Source organism: Monodelphis domestica, chromosome 5 (genome assembly GCF_027887165.1).
Source record: "Monodelphis domestica isolate mMonDom1 chromosome 5, mMonDom1.pri, whole genome shotgun sequence".
Taxonomy (NCBI): Eukaryota; Metazoa; Chordata; class Mammalia; order Didelphimorphia; family Didelphidae; genus Monodelphis; species Monodelphis domestica.
Window position 1 is genome coordinate 161,159,070 of NC_077231.1, and position 23,459 is coordinate 161,182,528.

At 32.5% G+C, this 23,459-nt stretch overlaps 1 protein-coding gene across 11 annotated transcripts in view; it reads right to left on the reverse strand.

Annotated features, from left to right (window-relative positions):
- Positions 1-23,459, reverse strand: part of CD36 (CD36 molecule) — a 143,929-nt gene that overhangs the window by 16,463 nt on the left and 104,007 nt on the right. For all 11 annotated transcript variants that reach the window (XM_056799494.1, XM_007504025.2, XM_056799490.1 and 8 more), the window contains 6 exons: positions 23,180-23,397; positions 13,203-13,363; positions 8,907-9,051; positions 7,742-7,921; positions 7,012-7,103; positions 1,907-1,953 (listed from right to left, as the gene is read on the reverse strand). In XM_056799494.1, coding sequence (XP_056655472.1) covers positions 1,907-1,953; positions 7,012-7,103; positions 7,742-7,921; positions 8,907-9,051; positions 13,203-13,363; positions 23,180-23,299 — 745 coding nt within the window. In that variant the 5' untranslated portion in view covers positions 23,300-23,397. The remainder of the gene's footprint in view (positions 1-1,906; positions 1,954-7,011; positions 7,104-7,741; positions 7,922-8,906; positions 9,052-13,202; positions 13,364-23,179; positions 23,398-23,459) is intronic.

Genomic DNA, 23,459 nt, shown 5'->3' on the forward strand with positions numbered 1-23,459 from the left:
TATTGCTACTTTCTATAAATATTGCTTCTGGAAATGGAAATGGCAGATCACACCAGTATCCTTGCCAAGAAAACCCAGGGATACTAGTGGTGTAAATGGTTAACAGATTCACAAAGAGTAAGATATGAATGAATGAGCAAAAAACAACTTTCCACCAAGCAAAGAAAACCAAATACTTTGAGGAAATAATATCATACAAAACTCAGTACTTCCTTATTCTTACATTTTTTCCGCTTGAGGTATAGAGATTAAAACTTTGCCTGTGATTTTATTTTTATTGGAAACCATTAATAATGGAGGTCAACACAATTCCCTTCCACTTTTAAGTCAGAAAGTCACAAAAACACCAACAGGTAATATTTTACAAGTGACAAAACTAGTATATGCCAAAGGTAAGACTTCAATTTGGATCTTTCTGACATTGAAGCCACTTCTCTTTCATAATGCTTCTATTTACAAATTTAATAGCTTTATTTTCTTCCCTTTCTCTCTTAACTCTTGCTTTACTATATGCTATTATAGGGTCAAAAATCTAAAACTGAAAGAAACCTCAGAGGCGCATCTACTGCAACTTTCTCATCTTATAGATATAAGGAAGCCTAGAAAAGGGAATTTTTACTCAATCATATATGGTTTAAGCAGTAGAGCAGCATTTGAACCTAGAACTACTGACTTCAGAGTAAATATTCTTTCCATTGAACCTTCTTCTCTCTCTCATTATAGACATATCCAGAGTGTTAATTTTCTTAGTAATAATGCACAAATTTCCCTAGAACTGAAAGTTCATCTCTAGATTCTCCCCAATAATATTTTTATTTTTCCAATTATTTGTTAAAACATTTTTAACATTTGTTTTCTAAAACTTTGCATTTCAAATCCTTTCCTCTTCTATCCCTGAGATGGTAAGCAATTTGATATAGGATATACAAGTGGGATCATGTAAAACATATTTCCATATTAGTCATCATGTGGAAGAAGTCACATATCAAAAAAACATCTATGAAGAAAACAAAATGGAAAATACTATGCTTCAATTTACATTGACTGCATCAGTTCTTTCTCTGGTTGTGGATGGCATTTTTCATCATGACCTCTAGTTTCTGTCTCCTTATATAATTATATTACCTCCCTTTATCAACTCGTATCTTTTATGATTTGTCTGGCTCCTTTGTTAACACATAAAATAGTTAAGAATGTCCATTTTTAATTAAACCCTTACCTGATTATATAATTATGATATGAGAAAGACTGATTATTCTAAATTTTTATTAATTTCATTTTTATTTCTGGTCATTTGAAAGAGATGTGTCCTATTTTATCATTCCTTCTTCCTTGATATATAATCTAAACTGGAAACATGTTTGTCTTTGAATATTATCCTGATTTCCCATTCAAATCCAAGTTATTGCTTTATTTTAAGTTAATTTTTTTATTTTTCTTTATAAGTTTTGGCAAAAGAAATTAAAATTACCCTACTTCTCCAATGCTTCCACCTTTAATATTGCTGCTACTAGAAAGAGGATTCTTTTAAGCTAAAAAAAATTTTTTTAAGAGATTCATGGTGAATCTGTATGCTCATATAGTTTTGAACCTTTGTATAGCCAGTCGTGTTTGACTTTTCCTGACCCTGACCCTGACCCCATTTGGAATTTTCTTTGCAAAGATACTGAAATGGTTTGCCATTTCTTTCTTCAAATTTACAAATAAGAAAACTGAGACAAACAAGTTTAAATGACTTGCCCAAGATCACATAGCTATTACGTGTCAGAGACTAGACCTAAATTCAAGAAGGTGTGTTTTCTTAGTCCCAGCACTATATCCTTTGCACTACCCAACTTTAGAGGGCCATCTTTTGGTTTCCAAAATATTAAAACACACACTAAAATTCTTGAATATCCATCCTTACCCGTGCCATTGATCATGTCACAGTAACCCGGCCAAAAGGAGAGATTCCTAGAACAGAAAATACTCTAATGAACTGATATTGTTACCTTGTGTGTATCTTTTATAAAAACATATTCCAGACATGGTAGAGAGAACAGTAACTAGCAGATTAAAAATTTCTCCTATACTAAAAAATAGTTTCCTAGTCTCCAGAATTCCAAATAATTAGAGTATTTAATACTCAGAATAGGCTGGGAGAGTTATGAAATAGTTGGGTTTTGCTTGATTTTTCAATTATAGCTAGAAAATATGAGTTAAGGATGTGAAAGTAAATTGGAACAGCTAGAGGGAATGCTAAAACATTGGGGAAGTTAAGCTACAAAGTATACACTTCATATACATTTTTAAAATTTTTTAACCTCTATACTAACTAGGAGATTTAGCAAGTAATAAAAGATAATTAATTTGTACCTATATACAACAAAAAACACATGCACAATCCAAAATAGTATTTATTTAAACATATGTGCAATGTTTTATATATTAAATATTACTTTTACTTCTTTTCAGTCACTTATTATTTCCATTGGTATAGGGAACTCTTGATAAGGAAACTCCCTTTACCAATGAAAGTAAGAAACTATTCTTGAACTTAAAAGGCTTAAATAATTGTCTAAACACTTTTTAAAAAACTGCCAAATCATATAGAATTCTATATTTTTATTTTCTTCCCTGTCTTCCTTGACTCTTGCTGACATTCCATTATGATAATAACATCAAAGATCTAGACATAGAAGAAACCTCAGAAGCCATCTAATGTAATGTTCTCATTTGGTAATTAAGAAAAGTGAGTCCCAGGGAAGTTCTGGAATTTGCCCAGGGTTAGAAGCGCTAGTAGGTTAAGAGGTAATTAGAAAACTCAGATTTTCCTGACTACAACCATCTTTTTACTCATTATGCCATGGTGCTTTTAATTTTTTTTCCCAAACATATAAACTAACACTATCTATCTATCTATCTATCTATCTATCTATCTATCTATCTATCTATCACTAGACATACACAAAAAACCCAACATAAAACAAATGTAGGGCTGAGTTGTATAGCCCTACTTTTCATAGGTAATTTAAAAACTAACATCAGTACCTATACTCTTTATGTTAGAACTTATTACTTGGCAAGCATTACCAAAGATGATGGCTTACTACTACCCGAAAATAATTTTTATTTCCATAGATAACAAATTCATCCTGAATAGACATATGCCGGGGTCTTACTTTTGCTGTATTATCTCACTATGCCTAAAATTGGTTAGATACTTTCTAGATGTACCAAAGTTTTCCTGACTCCATGAATTTTAAAACAATATTTTCCACCCTGCTCAGATTAATGAATTAAATTGCCATTAAAATCTGAAATTGAGAATATGTGCTTACTTTAAATAAGAGTATAAACACTTTTTCATTTATATTTATCCTTCTCTTTACTTTCACAATTTCTCTGTAAATTTGCTTGTTACTTATTGGATAGAACCCATGATGATGATGTTGTTTTCCCATGTATGATGAGCCTACCAATTCTCTGATAGACTCAGAACCTACATAAATGATTTTCAAAATAGGGATTATCAGTGGGGAAAAGATTAATTGTATCAATTATTTACATGTGTTAAATTGTTATTTTACTCAGTTATATTCCATTTTTTATTTTCAGCAACAATTTTTCTAGTTATCTGTATTAGTAGTTTGATGCTGTAGAATATGTCAAGAGGAATCATTTGAATGACATTCTATTTAATTTTCCTATTTGATTTAGTATCATAATAAATATAATTAGGTATATAATTGTCTTGTGTAACAGCATAAAGGAAGGAAGTTAGGAAGGAAGGAAGGAAGGAAGGAAGGAAGGAAGGAAGGAAGGAAGGAAGGAAGGAAGGAAGGAAAGAAGGAAGGAAAGAAGGAAAGAAATGAAATTGAAGAAAATGAAAGGAAATGGAAGGACTCTGGGTATGTCACTTAACCTCATAATCCTAGAAAACTCAAACTAGATATTGTTGAGCATATGTTGACCTTCAGTGAGGAAGGAGATTTTTTTCAACAGAAAATCAGTGAAATCAAGATCCAACTAAAATCACAGCAACAATATAGCCATGTGCTTTGTTCATTGTTTATATTTAAAACTTCCAAAAACATAGATTTTTGAGATTTTCTCCTGAGTAGAATTTTGCCCCAAATCCTTATGTCAGTTCTTTCAATAAATTGAATTTATTTATAAAATGCTATATTTTTCAACATCTGCTATGAGAATAACAATATGCAAGGCACATAAAAATTTAAATAATGCAATAAAATGGCCAATGTTTATTGTCACTTATATGCATAACAAGATGTTCCACATTCAAAGTGCTGGGAGAATTTAAGTATCTTGGCTTTTTGAATTTTCAGTTCTGAAAATGAATGAAATGATTATGATATACAATATTAATGAATATAATTAATGATGTTATTAACATGAAATTAAAGGGAAAATCACTAGAATCATGGTAACTAGAAAAGGATACCTTTAAAATGTGACATTTGAAATGAGTTTTAAGGATGGGTTTAGCACTCATTAAGTGAAAAGGTGATTGCAGAGGATCTTAAAACATTATTAATAGTTTCAGCCAAAGCATAGAAGTCTTCCAACTTACTAACTAGAATATATGTAAAGAGAATATATAATTTATTTTATATAGATCTATAGTGAGCGCTAAAATTTTTATACATATTCCTCACTCCACAGGGTACATAAAATTTTGCTCTAGAGCTAGAGCAGCAAAGAGATATGAGAACCCTGTCATCAAGGCATTTTTGAACCTTGTTTCACAAAATCATAATCTAAACATTGAAGGGATTTTGGCAATCATCTGATCCAACTCATACTTGACCAAGACACCTGTCCAAAACATTCCCAACTAGTGATTGTCCATCCAGAATTTAGAGATATTTTTGGATGTGGAAAATATTACGTCTTTTGAATATCCAAGTAAATTTATGAATGGCACTAGTTGCGAGTAACATTTTCATCCTACTGAATCTATTCCTTTGTCACTACAATTTTCTCTTTGCTCCTAGTTCTTCCTTCTGTAAGCATAAACCTAATTTATTTTTCACATGAAGATCTTACTAGTACTTGAATATGCTAATACTTATCCCTACTTCCACAGAATTTTCTTTTCTAGTCTCAACAAATAATTCCATGAAATCTTGGCAGTCTTTACAGGGATGATTCCAAATGTCCAGTGAAATCAATATTTTGCATGAATCAATTGCTAATTGGTGGAGAGAATGCTGATGTGACTTGTCTGTGTGAAAGGTGTAGGTAGCTGGCAGAAAAGCTATGAGGAGGAAAGAAATTCATACATTTTTAAAGGAGAATTGACTCAAGGGAAGAGAAAGAGAAAGACTCTTGTGGCCAAAAAGGGGAGGCCACCTCCTCATGATGACCTTAATTTCTATTTTGCCTCCCTAGAGACTATGGGGTATGTCCCTTCTATTGTAATTAAGGCCTCTACTGAATGAGTGGGATTTTGCTTCCATTTGAAGAACTCATTGATTCATGTTTTGTTTTGTTTTTTTAGTTTATTCGAACATGTGGGATTATGTCATTGTTTGCAATCTTCTTTAATAAATATCCTTACTTTCAATTCACTATTTGTGAAGGTCTTTGGTATAACCACCATTTCCTAGAAAAGGGTCAAGTAAGGTTTGCGTCCCTTTCCCCTTAATTGATAATGTTCAGGAAAGTGGATTTTTGTTCTTTACTATTCATGTCCCTAGATCAGCAACACTTAAGTGAGCAGATAAGATAGAATTCTAGTCTGGTACTCAGTCTCTTAAAGGAAAACTAAGAGGTCATCATGTTCCTTCTTATGTTCCCTTTGAGGGAGGAATGAAAGTATCTTTTCAAGGGGTATTGGGAAGATTCAAGATATATCTAATAATTCCTCCCTGCTAGAGTCTTTCAAAACACTTCTATATACTTTCTCACCCAACTTAAACACACACCTTACTCTAAGAACTCATCATGATATTTCATCTGTAGACAGACCAAGTCAAAGGATAGCAGGACAATGATCTTCTCCATTCTGAGCACTCTGTTTTGCTTAATGAGAACTAAATTTATATTAGTTTTGTTTTTTTTTTTGGGGGGGGGAAAGGGTGGTTATCATGATACATTATTGACATATATCAACTTTCTAATTTGCAAAATGCCTCCCCTTCCAAGGTCTTTCTCATATGACCTCTTTTTTTAGCATGGTTTTAAAATATATTTTAGAGAAATATTATAGTTAAGCAATTAAATATTTATCTTGTAGCCTGGAAGATATGGAGCAAATAAGTGATCAATTTCTTTCCTAAAGTTATATTTTTTAGTTAAATACAAGATAAGAAAAAGGAAGCTTATTATCTGTCTCCATAATTAAATTATAAATTATTTACAGATTATAAATTTACTTGTAAATTATAAGTTCTAATATTTCTTTTATACCAACTTTATTTTTATACTTTCAGAAGATATTGTCTTATCAATATAGAAATATTCAGTCTCTTTCCCATAATTGAGTTTATAAACTTTCTATATCATCTTTGGCCACATGTGATAATAGCTAAAAGCCCAAAGTAGGGCATACTTGTCCTCCTAAGCTGAGAGAGGAGGACTACTCAAAAGTCAAATCTAACCTGTCCATCACTTTTGGTGGTAGAAATTGAGGGAGAGAAAAAAATATCTTTACTAGGACTTCCAGCAGCAGTATTTCACTTAAGAAAACATGATAAATTCATTCAAGCATGCCTAAACATATCCAAGTTGACTCTAATGCCAATGAATATATCATTGTTTTTGTGGTACCTTCAGGTAGATTCAAATAATTAATTAGCCATTATATGTTATACAAAATCAAATGAGCTTTTCTATTTAATTTGTTATTTTCAGATGGCTGTTATGGTTACTAATAATAAAAACAGGTTCAGAACAAGAATTAAGTTCATATTTAGAAAAAAATTATTATCTATAATACTTCTCAATGTATACCACTCCATAAAAACATAAAAGTGAAAATAACATTCTCAATGAAAAGCCACATACTTTTTATCTTTATAGGTGTCAATTATGGCAACTTTGCTAATGTCATCTTTTCCATTGTAAACTTTGTAAACTCCATCTACCGTATTGTTGTACTGAAAAAAAAAAGAGAGAGAAATTTGTTTCTGCAACAATTCACTTTTTATAGCTGTGTAATGGTAGAGAATCATTTTAATGAAAGTGGTGACTATTCATTTGAGATACAAAGTAAGGCAGTTGAAAAAAAATTGATCATCCTAATTTTAAAAATAGCATTGGAACCAGCTTGGGGGAAAAAACAAAACAAAATCTGAAAATTAAATAGGTATTTTTACTTTGGAAAGCAAACTCATAGTTTGTTAGTATAATAAAAAAGGAAGAAAAACAGAAGAACTATAAAGAAGGCAGGACATAATACAAATTGATAAACAGATTTGAATTAACATTGGAAATGAAATAAAACAACAAATAAATTATAATCAAGACAATTTCCAACACATGGTAATTTCTATATTGGATACTAAGGCAAAAAGGACATTTTTTTTAAATTGTTAGTATAACTATGATAATTTTTCTTTTTTTGTGGTTGTTTCCATTACTTCAGAAATGCATTTTCTAGGAGGTTTTAAAATATCTATGATATTAATTATCTTCATAGTATAACATTAAAAGTAGCAATGATTCCAAAGAGTATTTGGTCAATTTACTTTACTCATCTACCAGATACAAAGAACTCTGAATATTTGTAACTTACAGGATAGAATACACCAACTGTGGTATCAATAGGATATGGAACCAAACTCAGAAATGGATCTTTATAGCCCCACAATAGTTCTTTCAAGGTTCGGACTTGGAACATAGAGGAGTGTGACTTCTTGATAAATGAGTTTAATACCATCTGGACGAAGGAATTTGGATAGAGAATGGGTGCAGCCTATAAAAAATTAATGAAGAGCATATTACAATAAATTTTAATGGAATTACCAGCACTTGTCTAAGACTGTTGCCAAATTTTGCCAGGACCAAAGGATTTAGGTCACCAAATGCAGTGAAGCCACTGCTGCTTGGCTCAACCATCACTAACAAGAAAAAAAAAAAGATCAACTATTTTAGCCTCAGTTATTTTTTGTTACTTGATGCAGTCTAATAATTCTTCAGTATAACTAATGACCATTTCACTGCTCTGATGATATGCATACCCCCCAAATAATCATAGATAAACTACTGTTGATTTGAGAGTTAGAGGAATGAAGTTGGAATTCAGTCTATCTTGGATTTTTTTCCCAAGAAGTTCTAGAACATTATCACATCAAAACTTAGATATTTTATAATTTATAGAAACATTAAAATAACTCAGATAGACTTCCAGAAAGAAAGTAATTACTTCACTACATAGAAAAAATGTTCTAAACGAGAGAAATATTAGCAGGTAACAGAAATTGTATCAAAGTTTCGAGGAAAGAACATTATTTACAATTATTTTTTTCCAAATATAGAAAGATCTATTATGTAAAATATTATTTGTGAGTCCAGAGAAGAAAACTATAACTAATGTGTAGAGGCTGCAAGATAGTAATCTGAGCTTAAAAGAAGATGAGATTTTTTAACAAAATAAAATTAATCCCAAGAAGAATTCCACTCTCCCTTTGAGTGTTGAATTCTTTTTTCATTTTAAGTTTCCAAGCTGAAGCTAGATGGCCACTTGTCAGGCCTATTATAGGGGGCATTCATACTTTCAGTAGTTGGTGATTGGATCAGTTCACTTCTAAGATTCCTTCTAATTCTAATTCAAGATTCAATACTATAGAAACTGAATTATATCATTAGGGCATTTCTAAAAATTTGCTTCCTATCAGAATCACTTTAACAACAATTTGACTTTAATGGTATCCCTCCCCCCACCATCCCAAGACACGTACTGCAACAGCAAGATTCAGGACAGTAAAGCTGTCATTTTCTGTCCCAACAGAGAGGCGACGTTCAAAAATGGCACCATTGGGCTGCACAAAAGAAATTGTGTTGTCTGAGTTCTGAGTTAGATTTTCCTTGGCTAGGTAGCGGACCCTGCAATACAAAATGAAAATCTAAAAGGTAGCTTCATATGCAAAATTATAAGATGCTTACAATCTGCAAAAATTATAATAATCTATTTGACAAGAGTAATTCCAAGAATAAAAACAAAAATTAAACTGTTTTAATGTGAACAGATGACTAAGTGAAAAGCTAGACTTTGTAGAAGATTAGCTATATATTTAAATGGATTTATTTAGATGAATTGAGGCTTAGGAGAGGTGACTTAAATAGGGCAGACCTTCAATTAAAAATAATTTAGTTGATTTGCTGACATATGATTTCTTAGTTAAGACTAGAAAGCATTATTTAAATTAGAAAACTGTTTATAATATTAAGAGTTACATTTTACCCCATAGTCATGGTTATCTCAAAATATTATCAAACTTCTTTTGCAGAGATAGCTGATTTCCTAAGAAGCTGCCTGACATGTTTAGATATGTTAGTTCAGAGGAAAAAAAAAAACAACTAAAACTAATGTGTAGAGGTCACAAGATAGTAGATTTGTATTGGAAGTATAAGGCCAAGGTTATAGCAGGCAACAAGAGACTTTAAAAGTTCATATCTTCTTTTGTGTTTGAAAATGACTGAGAAAGAAAATAAAGGTTGATCCATGTCTCTAAAGTTCAGTCATATATAAGATGACTCCTACTTACTCACATGATTTATTTAAAGAAAATGGGATAATGGTGATATTTGTCAAATATATCTAGAACTCAATGAGTCGCTTCAAAGGTGGGGGCAAGAAGGGAATGGTTAGATAGAAAAATAACTTCTATTTGGTGGTTGGAGGTAGGATGGGAGAGATTTAAGATGAGGGGAACATCCATTTATTGAGTTTAATTTCAAGGCTTAGAACACAAACTTCACTTATTTTTTTCCACATATAAACCCTAACCTGAACCATTCTTATAAGAACAGAGATGCTTGCAACAATAATTTTAAAAAATTATTATAGGACCAAATACTGTATGATATAATATAATGCACAAAATAAATTATTAGATTTTCAAAGCTATCACAATGTCTGCTTTATTGAGAAGTGGTTATTCTAGGGCTATAAAGATATTCAGAATTTGTGTTTTTATGGCCACGTAGACAAAGCCTCATTATTCATTGTATTTAAGACATGATATAATAAATTATTGGATTGTCAAAGCTATCACAACATCTGCTTTATTGAGAAGTGGTTATTCTAGGGCTATAAAGATATTCAGTATTTGTGTTTTATGGCCACATAGACAGAGCCTCACATTATTCATTGTATTTAGGACATGATGGGATTATTTATTATTTAACATTTTAAAAAGAGTATCTAATATAGATGATATATTTAGTATCTCATTATTAGAAGTTCTAAGAATTATTTTAAAAGTAGATCATGCAATGTCCTTTATAATATCACTCCATTTATTATTAACAGGCAGTCACTTGGTTTTTTGAGAATTATATGAATGTAATTTTTATTGAATAGCATCATAAATGGCTAAGAATCTGACAATATCCATGGTCACTAACCTCCATGTATTTTAAAAGAAGACTTTCAGAAGAGCAATGAGTTCCATAACCAAATATGGTTGACTGTTTTTGCAATTACAAAATCTAGCCAATAGATGGCAATCCAATCTCTAAAAGAAAATGTTGGGATGAAGTTGCCTTTTCTAACCTCCAGTTTTTGGAAAACATTTTTAAATTGGACCATATATCTTAATCTGGAGCTTGATATGCATTTTATCCCTTTTTTATCAAAGTGTGAGTTCAAAGGGAAATGGCAGGCACTGTCCAACTACAAACGATTGCTTTGATTTTTCTGTTCCAAAGTCAGAATGCCTTAAAGAGGATTTAGTTGGGATATGGCAATTTCTTAATAGCTGAACTCAGAAACAGACTTCAGAGAACCTTAAGAGGTTTATAAAAGTGGGCCTTTCTGGGACGGATGAGGTGTAGTGCTGATGAAAGCCAATATATGAAGAAGAATGACCTCTTCTTTCAGGGTAACTTCTAATCCCAAGTGGGGTCACCTAGCTAGTAGGCACACTTTGAGTCAGAGACACAAGGGAACAACAACTCCCATCTGTAAAAGTCTGGTCTGTGGAAATAGGGAGATGGTGGAGGTTTTCCACTATTTTGTGACTAAAAAAGAAATAGTCACTACTTTGCCAGACTATCAGGAACAGCTATTCACTAGTCTTTATATTTCTCTGGGAAGTGATTTTAGGGAGGAAAAGGAAGAAAAGGAGGCAGAAAAAAACAGGGGAAGAGGAGGAGAAAGAAGAGAAGGAAGAGGAATAGAGAGAGAAGGAGTGGGAAGATTAAGAAGAGATGGAAGAAAAGAAGTGGCACTATGTAATAGATTAGATATATGACAAAATTTTATACTTTTTTTTTTGAGTGAGATTACATATTTAACTAAGTGCAAAGCATGGTGCTAAGTTGTAGGGATAAGGTAAAAAAGAGCAGGGGGGACAAAGAAGAAAAAAATAAACTCTTTTCCAAAACAGACTTGTCTACATTGAATAGTCATATTTTTTGGCCCTAAAAGTTGCTGCCTACAATGAAGAAAAATTCAGGAACATAGAATTTGGAATGTGAACAATGACTGAGGGCTGTGTAATTAGAAAATTTTGAACCCTTTAACTTCATCTCTCAGAATCCTTTTCCCTTCATGTTAGCATCCCTACATTATTGTTTTTAAGTTGTGTGTAATTCCTCCCTCACTCTGTCTTTTCCAAGTGTGCAGCTAGGTGAGCTCTCTCTTTTTCTCTAGTCTTTTATTTTCCTTTTGCTTCATGTTATTATTAATAAATCTTAGTAAATATAATACTTAGAGGATTTTGGATATTAATTTTTTAACCATACAGGGCAAATAGGGTGTTCAACTGTGGGAAGTTAAAAGAGAAGCTTTATAAGTAGGCAGGGATGTAAATATCCATGAGGAGAAAAAAAAATCATGGAATCATAGATTTAGAGGTAGAAGAGGTTTTTCAGGTTCATCACCTATTTAACCCCCTCAATCTGCAGATGAGGAAACAGGCTTGCAGGGATGAACTGATTTGTCAAAGGTCACACATGTAGCAAAATAACGGAGCTAGTATTTGCTCTGTTCCCTACCAAATGCGCTAATTTAGTTTAGGAATTGGAAATATCACATTCTCAAATTCTTTTATTTAAAAAAAAAATCAGGTCCTCTCCTCCATATTCATATTTTCACACTTAAAAATGTATTAATAGAATCATTTTATTTAATAAAAAGATCAATTTCAATCATTGAAATAGGAAGTAACAAATTATATTGGAAAGAAAAAGAGAGCTAGAAGTTAGGAATCTCTAATGGTAATTACTGCCCTATCATACAATTGCTGCTTTCTTTGCTTAAGTGACTTACTTTCTATGAACTTCAGTTTCCTAATCTGTAAAATGCAGTTTTTAGCTTCCATGACTTCACAGCTCAAAGATCCTATTAATCTAAACAAAGACATACACAAATGCATGTCAGGTGTCTAATTATGGGAACAAGCAGGGGAAAAAATAAAGGCCTTGGATTTTTATGCTGTTTAACCAGCAACATACGCAAATGCACTTTTTGGATGGTCTTCAGTATCCCAAAGGAAAGGTTTATTTATTGGACTTTATTTATTTTCTTTGACTATACTCCATGAACCTTGGATAGTGACCTACAGGAAATTAACATGTGCTTAATGTTGGCAAAATTGATTTCTGTCTTTAAATCGCTGAGAAAATTTGTTCTATTTAGCACATACCATGGAACAAACATGAAAATATGGCAAGAGATCCAAATTCCATTAGAAGGTGAGGAATTAATTGCTTGCTAATAACTACATAAAAAGTAGTCTTGGAAGAAATTTGGTTTTACTATGATTTTGATTAAGTCAGTGGGATTTTAGAATATCTATGATACTTCTTTCTGCTACTCACTAAAATTCCAAGGAAACCACTAAATCTTCCTCCTTCCAATCTTTATTTCTCTTATCCTAAGAAGAAAGATTACTATCTTTGTATAATCTTCCATTTTATAAAATAGACCAAGTATTCATAAATGCAGACTCAATGATGTATTGGCAATAAGAAGATATTATTTGTCATTCAGGAAATATTTTCATTTATTTGGGTGAATTTTCACCTACCTGTACGTATAGGGACCCCTTTGCTTAACTTTTAGTTTTGTACTATTAATCATCACCTCCTCCGGATTTTGCACATCAAATATCCAAAACTGTCTGTAAACTTCTGTGCCTGTTTTAACCCAATTTTTATAAGCAATTGTACCATCTTCAATGACACATTCCTATGGGAGAAAAAAAAACAACAACAGTAAATTTGGATTCGTTTTCAGGAGGAAAAAAATGTTGATTATAGCAGTGGGAGTTCAGAACATTTCATCACCCAAATGGAAAACCATCACCTAGAGCAACCTTGTTATATATATATATTTTTTTTTTTAATTCACCCTGCAATGTTGCCACATACTTGCAGCAGAATTTGTTTCAAATTATAGGAATATTTTAGAGTTAACTTTTGGCAAACAGACAGCAAGTCTGCAACAGTGCAGACAATTTTATGTTGATTTTAAGCAAATGCTTGTCATAGCAGGATTAACCTTAGAGCACCTTTATTGCAAAATTTAATTAATAAATTTGTTAAGCAAATTTTTAATAGAAGAATTTCATAGGAGTGCAAAAGTTCCCTTGCTCCCTGTGAGTAATTCACTTAGAGTAATCACAAAGAGGAGTAGAAGAACTGAAATAATGTAAATATTTAATATTTAAAGAAAAAGAATCTTCTAGAACTATGAAATTTTAAATGGTCAACTCATTTTTTTTTTAATTCCTGAGTAATTCAAGCCTTTATTTTGCTACTTTGAGAAACTGTGATTTCATTACTAAGGTGTGTATTGAATCACATAGATTGCAATCACTAAAATGTTTTTTCAGAGTTGGCTATAGGCAAAAAAAAAAAAAAAGATAAGTTTCTGAATTTAGCTACTTGTCCTCTGAGAAAAGGCATCTATCCCAAATCATCACTAGAAGCTTATTGAGTTTAGGGTCTCCAAAAGCTGCCATTCCATTGACTTAGCTTTTTCTATCTAAAGTCATTTATCTAACACACAAAAAGATATCTAAATAGGATTGTAGTGGAGGATCAAAATCTCAGTAAACTTCTAGCCAAAAGTATTAACCATTCCCTCTGCATATTCAACTCTAATGCATTTATCTGTGATTCAAGGCCTTTGGTAACTTAAATACTGAATTTCCATAACTTCTGGTGAATGACTCCAGACAGAATACGATTTGGTAAGCATGGCATGGCATGGTGTCATAGTAATAATCCTAAATGGCACACTGTGGTCACAGGATGCACAGGATGTGCAAATGGCATTCACAACTTCTTTAAGCACCTCATTTCTAGGAAAAAACCCACAAAAGTCACAGATGTCTCCTTTTAGGGGAAAAACATGCATAAAATTTCTAAGAAAATACATTAAAACAATTCAAAGTCTGTCATTCTACTCAGGAAAGGGAGTGGTGCAATTCCTACATAAAGAAAAGGCATTATACCCTGAACTTATTTGTTATTCTTAATTCACTTGCCATGAAAACATCATTATGTGAAAGGGAAAAAGAAATGATTGAAACAGACAATATTCTGAATAAAGGGCCATAGGAAGAATGCCCATGTGAAGATCGTTTTATCCTAGAGTGATGTGGAAAAGACAAAGAGGAAACACTTGACATCATCAGAAATATTAAACCAGAAAGAACAGTGGAGAGGGAAATGATTTTTATCAACTGGCCTTTTCCTAAGGATTCCTACCATTCCAATTTCTACCTTTCTCCACACTATCTCCTCTTGGTGCTTCAATTATAAATGTCTTTCTCATTTTCATAGCCCTTGTCTTTGTTTTCTGATATATACCAGAAAGGAATTCCCAGGAGAACTAAGATTTCAGTTGAAAATAATTTTTAAAAATCTTATACTTGTGATCTATTTAAAACTGAGTTAGTAGTGGCTTCCCAAATGACCAGTCAGAATAATTTCAAAATGTCACATAATGTAAAGAATAGAGAATCAGAAAAAAATAAAGGTAAAAATACATCCAGAAGACTAAGCTTCGACTCCTGCATCTGCTACTTTTTTACCAATATCACTCTGAAAAAAATGTTTCCTGTTCTATAAAATGAAAATAATACTCTCACTATAATATACCTTTGAACCTGATAAAGGATTTGAACCCAGGCCTTTCTGACCCAGAGTCAAATGTGGTACCTATTATTCACACTGCCAATTCAAGTAATTTTAGGTTACTTTTTCAAAGATATATCCAATAAATAGGATTTGGAATTTAAATTCAAATTCAATGCTTTATTTTATTTATATACAATTCCACACAGCTGCTTCTACTACTTGCTCACAGCTTTGAAAGCAGTCTAAGATTCTATAAAAAATTTCCACAGCCTACTATACACCAAAACAATCATCATAGCAGAGTGGATAGTCTTGGGTAGAGTAAGAAGATCTAGGCTGAAATCTAGCCTTCTTGCGTTTATTAGCTATTTGACTCTAAGAAATTTAATGCCTCTGTACAAAGCAAATCCATCACACTTATGTAGTAAGTCATAAATGGGTTATGGCCATATCAATCCCCAACAGGTGACAAATCATTTTTCCATGATAAACCGAAAAAATATTTCTGTATGCACAATTCTCTCATTCATTGAAATGACTTTTTTTTTCATGTTGGGCATCAAGAAGGTAAACACAGTCTCCATGTCTTGGCATATGTACAAATTCTGTTGAAAGAGCTTGCCCTAGGAACATGAACTCTTGGAAATGAGGGTAACAAATAGCAAGTTTACAAGAAAAGGAAGATGAGTGACCACTTCAGAGAAAAAGAATGGATTAGATAGCTAGGATATTTCATTTGGTGAATGAACACTTGCTTCTAGGCAAATATATTATTCGAAATGTTTACCTGATGAAGGCAATATTTTATACTAATATTATAGTATTTATCGTCTTTATTACAGAATATTGATTTCCCAAGTAGGGTAGGATTATTTGAATAGCTTTCAGTACAGGGAAGAAAAAAACAAACTACATACTGTGCTGGGGGAGAAGAAAAGCTGTAACTCTTTAGTTATATAATTATAGTATGCTGGCAATCCTGGCATACACTCCACCAAATGTATTTAGAGGAAAGATCAGCCCCTGCAGAAGGAGTGTCAGAACCTTTTGAAGGAAAGTGAGCTCATTTAAAAACAACTCCCTCCTGTAGCATTACAGCTCTTACAGGAAATTTTAGCCAGATTGATGATCTTTTCTTCCATTTGCTTATTTGCATATATATATATGTACACACACACACACACACACACACACACACATATATATATAACATGTATATATATATATATTTGTTTGAATTGCTTTCTGTTTTTTACACATTTTCATATTCCTAATAGATTTATAAGCTTCTGCAAATTAAAGACCACTTATTTATTTATTTACTGTTAACTGATAGCCAGATCACAGTTAGTTCGAAACTGGAAGAGCCAACCCTGGATCCCTGTTCTGGTTTCTAGCCCAGTGTTCCTCCTACTGGAGCTTGTTCAAAGGTTACTTATGGAAACAACAAATAAGCTAAAACAGGAACTAAGATCTGTCTGATGACTGATGCCTTATGCACAAGAAATGTCAGTTTGCAAATCTGTCCTATGCCAGGAATGAGATATGAAATCACGTATATCACTGAATTTCTCAATAGATATGGGATGTAGCTATTTCACAATGGAATAGGAGAGTGGTTTGATTTTTTTCCTCCTGAATCTAAGGCATTAAAGATATGTAGCTACTTGGTATATGCTAATACATTTTTGTGAGTTTAATAATTAAGGAATTCTTCCATCTGCTAGAATTGTTTAGATTGACAAGCCACCTCTGAATTGGATTATTCTGATAGTCGAACTCATAAGGCAGCTGAATCCCAACCTGCTAACTAAATCCTTGTAAAGATTGAGGGGAGGGTGAACATCTTTAACAATGAAACTTTCACTCTACTGAGTAAGGATAACTTGAAAGGAGACAGATTACATTGCTATCTCTCCTGTCCAGTTATTCATATACTCATTCAGGATAGTGTGAAAGTTTGTATCTCAGAGTAGAAGCAACCACCATTGTTGTTAGTAGTAATATTTGGTGATAGTATAATTGCAATATTGGTAACAAACATGCTATTCAATTCATCTGTTTGAAAAAGTTTATATTGGTGGAATTTGTGACTTTATGCTTATGGAATGCAGAATTCTTCAAATATATTACCTCATTTGAGGATTACTGTTATGTGAGGTAAGTTAGGTGAACATAATTCCCATTTTAAAGAAAGGAAACTCTATATTTATCTAATGATAATACTAATAACAATAAATAGCTAGCATTTACATAGCACCTAAGTGCCAGACATGATGTTAAAATCTATAAAATATTATCTCTTTTGATCCTCCTTATAACCCTTGGAGATGTTACTTTGTTTTCTCCATTTAATAGTTGAGTGAACTAAGGCAAACAAATTTGAACTTAAAGCTTTTTTACTCAAGGTTTAAAGCTTTATCCAGTGGCCTCTAAGAATAATTTTTATTTAAATAAAATTTTCTAGTTTTAGGCCAATTATTGAATTATAGGATTTTAGAACTAAAAGAAACCTTAGTCAGGCTCTTCATTTCACATGAAGGTAATCAAGACCCAGGTATTTGGTAATTTGACAAAAGTAAAAGAATTAGTAACAGTTGAGACTTTCTTGATTTCTAGTTCGGTGATTTTTCCATTTCTTGATCCTATCAATTAATAACACTAAATTGTCCTTTTCATAAGGGACTAAAATAAATTAAATGACACCAAAGAAAATTTATCATTCCAAGACACAGAGCAAATGGATAACCTACTCATGGAGCTTGTAAATGGACAAGAGAGAATACATCAAACCTCCCACCAATTCTTTTGGAAAATGAACAGTTTTATATTTGTTACTTCATTTTTTCATGTTCACTTGTTAAAATCATATTTTTACTTCTGACTCATTTCAATACTCAACAGAAATTCTCCTCTGCTGCCTATGACACTACTGGCCACCCACTGTCTCCTCCCTCCTTTTCCTTAATACTATTGTTCTCCTATTTCTCCTCTTACCCAGGTGATGTTTCTGTTACTTAGTCATTGTCCATAGGATACAACATAATATAGGGGAAAGAATATATTCCAATCACAAGACCTGGCTCCAATTTGGCTTCTTGGGCTTATGATGGTGTTATCAGTTGTTAATTAACTTCTCTGGGACTCAATTTCCTCCTCCATAAAATAAGGACAATTAAGACTAGATAGTCAAAGACTCCAGATCCTATATCTCTCCTTCCAACTCTATATGTCTATCAAGGCTCAGACCTGGATCATCTTTTTTCATTCCTCCCATCCTTCTTGGGGATAGCATGCCTTCAGTAGTCTCTACGCAGATGATTATGAGATATAATCTTATTCTACATTTATAGCCTCATATCAACTATTATATTTTCGATATCTCCAACTAGATGTCCAGGAGGGATTTCAAACTCTGTGTGTCAAATTCATCATGGCCAAAACACAAGTCCCCTTCATTAAAGTTATCCCTCCTTCAATATCCATCAAGATTCAATCAATCTTGGATTTGGTCATTCTCAATTTCCTTCTCCCTCCCTCCAATCCTATGTCCAACTATTTGCAGTCCTATTTCTTATACTCCTACCTTGCCTCTCACATTCATGATATCTCTCTACTTGGACCCTCATCACCACTCACTCAAACTACTGCAATAGCAACTGGATTCCTGTTCACAGACTTTCTTTTTTAATCTTTTAATCTATCCTCCAAAGAGATATTGTAATGATCTTCCTAAACCACTGTCCATCTCATTCATCTGCTGAAGAGCTATCATTGCCAACTAATGATCACAACCTATCTCCCTAGGTATATTTGGCATGGCAACCTCACCCTTCCCATGCTCACACACCTCATCATACAGTCACTGTCACGCAAAGTAACCTACTTGTTATTCTCTAAACTCTGTAACCCATTTCCGGCCTCCTTGCCTCTGTACACACTATTTTGCTATCACTTCCCAGTCCTCTGAACCCTTGAAGTATATTCTAGTATGCAAGCAAGTCAGCAAGTATTTATTTAAGTACTTATTATGTAACAGATGGTATCCTAAGCACTACGGATACAAAGAAATAAAAGAAAAATAGTCCCTGCCCTCATGGAGTTCACATTCTTTCTTGAAGGATGACTATATTTATGTGTGTGTGTATATATATATATATAGTCTATTATTATTAAATTATTCAAATCCTTTTCTGAAAATGATTTATTACAAAATTTTGCTAAAATTATTAGAGAAATTTCATTATTTTTCTCTAAATATACAAATAACTTATGAAATAATAATGAATCATTGGGATCATTGTCTTAAGAAACACACACATATAATCTATTTCAAATTAATGAGGGACAAGTAAGAAGAGGGAGGGAGTGACGAAGGATGAGAGAGATGGGGAAGTGACTAAGTGACTAAGGAAGTGACAAAGAGAAGAAAAGAAGTGTAATTCATGGATTTGCATGAGGATGAAAAAGGTAAGGGAAAAGTAAGAAAGAGAGGGATGGCAAGAGAGAAGAATGAGGAGAATGAGTGAGGGAGAGGGAGAAATTGGCTTTATAGGTCATGTAGAGTCATTTAACTTTTGTTTACCTCAGTTTCCTCATATATAAAACAGGGATGTTAAGAGCACCTAACTCCTAGAATTGTTATGAAGATCAAATAAGATAATATTTTAAAGCACTTAACAAAGTGCGAAGTAAATACTACGTGTTCTATAAATATTGTTGTTATTATCATCGTTCATTAGTAAAAGGTTCCATTTTTTTAAAACAAGCCTTATGGTAAAGTCTATATTATAAATCAATCTATATTATAAACCAATAGTAATTCATTCAACATTTTACTTGAAAATCTACAATTTTTACAGTTTCTGTTACATTATACATTTTCATCCAAAGGAAACATATCCTAATTACTTTCCACATTTCAATTCCTTCTATGACTAGATTATCTAAGTATCTCTAAATATGGATGATACAGAAGTAGTGTATGCTTCAAAGTTCCTGTCTAATAATCTAATATTGAATTTAATATTTTGATTCTTTTTTGCAACTTAACCCCAAGGCATAATTGCTTTCTAATTACACCTGCTAAAAAGTTGCAATAATTTGGCTTGAAGTTCTATTTCCTCATCCCACCTCACAGTCTCACACATACACACACACATACCAACACATAGCACACGCATGCATGCACACACCCTTATTTTTAATTTGCATCAATTTAGTCATTTGTCTTCTTGAATTCATGTGTAATAGTTTGATTTTCTTTTTTCATGAAGATATATGGACAGAATTAAAATTTTAATGTTTAAGAGCACACATTTTTTTTAAAATCTATTATTACCCACCTTACTAGCATTCATTATCAAACACAATCATTCTTCTAAGGCTTGAAATTTTTTTTAGCCTATTCTAACCTAGGACCAGGTACATTAAGTACAAAATAAATAACTGTTGACTTCATTTGTAATTGCAACTATTAAAATAATATTTGGTCGAAGTTTCTCTAGTAACTACCTTTACATATATCTGGACTTGACCTGTGATTTTTATCTACAAGGAACTCTCTTTACTGATGAAATCAGTACTTGGTGTACAATTTGTAGTCAGAGAATTGCCTGGGTTACCTAGAGGTTAAGTATTAAGCCCAGGCCACATAGTCAGTAAATACCAAAGGTGGGATTTGAGCCCAAGATTTTTTTACTTGTGTGCCAGCCTCTGTCTACAGTGTGAAAGCTGGGTCAAATATTTATATTTTAAGGTAAATAAAGGGCATTTTGCATCTCACCTTCACGTTTGTATTTAAGGGAGATAATTCAGATGTTAATATCAGTAGTTCTCATGACACTTATTTATGGTAGTAGATAGAAAGTAATGAAGACATTTAGTCTGGGAAAAGAAAAGCAGGGGGACATAATTGTTATCTTCAAATAACTATAGGGCTAGTCTATGGAAGAAAGATGAAGCTTATTAAAAGTATTAAAGCAATATTAAAAACAATTGGCAGAAGTGATCTTGACCAAATCATTTAACCTCATTGGGACTCAGTCTCCTCATCTGTATATTAAGAGAATCAGACTAGATTGTCTCTTAGAGCTCTTCCAGCTCTAGATCTAAGTTGCAGAGAGGTAGATGTAGGCTTACTAGAATTAACACTTAAAAGTGCACTGAATTGAGAGTTGGGTCTGGAGTCAAGAAGACTCAGTTTCATGGCTGTGAATCCCTGCACAAATCACTTTACCTTGTCTGCCTCTGTTTACTCAAATGTAAAATTATCTGGATGAAGAAAAGGCAAATCAATCTAGTATCTTTGCCAAGAAAAGCCCAAATGAGCTCAGAGGCAAAAAGGACTTAAAAATGACAATAACCACAAAACCACTGTCTGTAGTGGATTATTTCACAACCAAACACAACAGAGTTACTAGTTTCAAGTGTGTAAAACCTAATTAAACTCTTTACATATTTCTTAAGTTCCTTGACCACAGGGCAATTTATTTACTTTGGATACCACATTGACAAGCTCACAGTAAGTACTCAAAAATAAAGTTAGGTATAAGTAATTATATAATTATATAAGCTCTAGTAAGTGTAACAGCTTTGACCATTGTCGAGCAAATAGGACCTCTTTGCTAGAACAGACAAATCTAGAGTTTCACCACCAGAGTTAGACACCTAGTGCTAAATTATTTCATTTGTTCCATGACTAGAAAAAAACTACCTAAGATTTATTTTCAAAGGCTATGAACTACTTTTGTAGAAGACCTCAAAGCACTATCATCACTTACACTTCTAAATATTGAAGAAAGTGGTTTAATTTTATTTTTTCCTATTCAATAATAAATATGTAATAATGTTGATCCATGTGTGCAGTATATGATTTAGAGTCTGAGGAACATATTTCCAAGGCTAAATCTGCTACTTTAAACACGTGGGATTTTGGATAAAACCCTGAGGTTCTCTAAGTCAGAGGTTCTTATCCTAGAGTTTGTACAATTGCTTTACATGCTTATATATGCATATACACATGTTACATACACATAAATATATATATACAATCATGTGCACATAAATATATAAAGTATTTCTAATACAGGATTATGCATAGGTAGATATACTCACAAACATACATATATATAAATACTTCAACATAATTGATATCTGGTCTATTTTCTGTTTGAAAAAAGTATTCTGAGGAGTTCATAGGCTTCAGCAGTCTGCCCAAAAAGATCCTTGAGACCAAATAAGCTAAGAATCTCTGCTGTAAGTATTTAGTTTCCAAATTTATAAATTGGGATGATTGGACTGGAAGGAGATTTACAATGTCTAACTCTAAATCCCATTATTGTAATTCCAAATGAAATCTGTTCACTAACTTTGATTCTATAACATATCAGGATACTTCCTCAGCCCATTAAAAAAACATTATTTTTAAGAATAGCTAACACACACATTCATACACATACACACACAAATGCTTTTTCTACTGGAATGTAAACCTATCAGCAGCCTTTACAGAATTTGCATTTGTAGCAGTTGAGAAATTCACTAAGGACTCTATTCTCTTCCATACAATTCAAGTCAGATCAATAGAAATTCAACTTAAAAATTTTATATAGTTGTCTTGAAATTCATGACTATTTTTCTATTGTGCTAAGATAAACAAAATTAATTATAATCAAGAACTGAAGTAAAAGATGTTAACAAATATCATTGCCATACTGAATTAACTGAAAAATCATTTTTTTCTCTCCTAAATGTGCCCTTCAGTTTTCCTTTCCCAGCATATCTTCCAACTTATACAGTAAATATTTGGGTAACTTTATGCTGACTTCTTAATAGGAAAAAAAATACTTAAAGTAGAAGAGAAGAAAAGGAAATTAGAGTCAGTCACCATAGTTTTCCCCAGGATTAACATTTTTACCTTTTTAATTGTGTTCTGAACAATCATGTCTCCAACAGGCATTAGTATGCCTCCCAGTACAGCCAGTACTCCACCTATGACGGCACCTGTGATGAGCCCACAGTTCCGATCACAACCCATTTTTCTTGTTTAAGAGACCACTTAGGGTTTGGCACCAGGGTCCTCTTTATTCTTCAGGTCTCTCTCAAGCTGAATGTCCGAGGCACTTGATCCTGTTACTAGAAACATTATAAAGTAGAAGCCTAAATATCAGTTCAAAAAGATCAAAGTACAAAAAAAC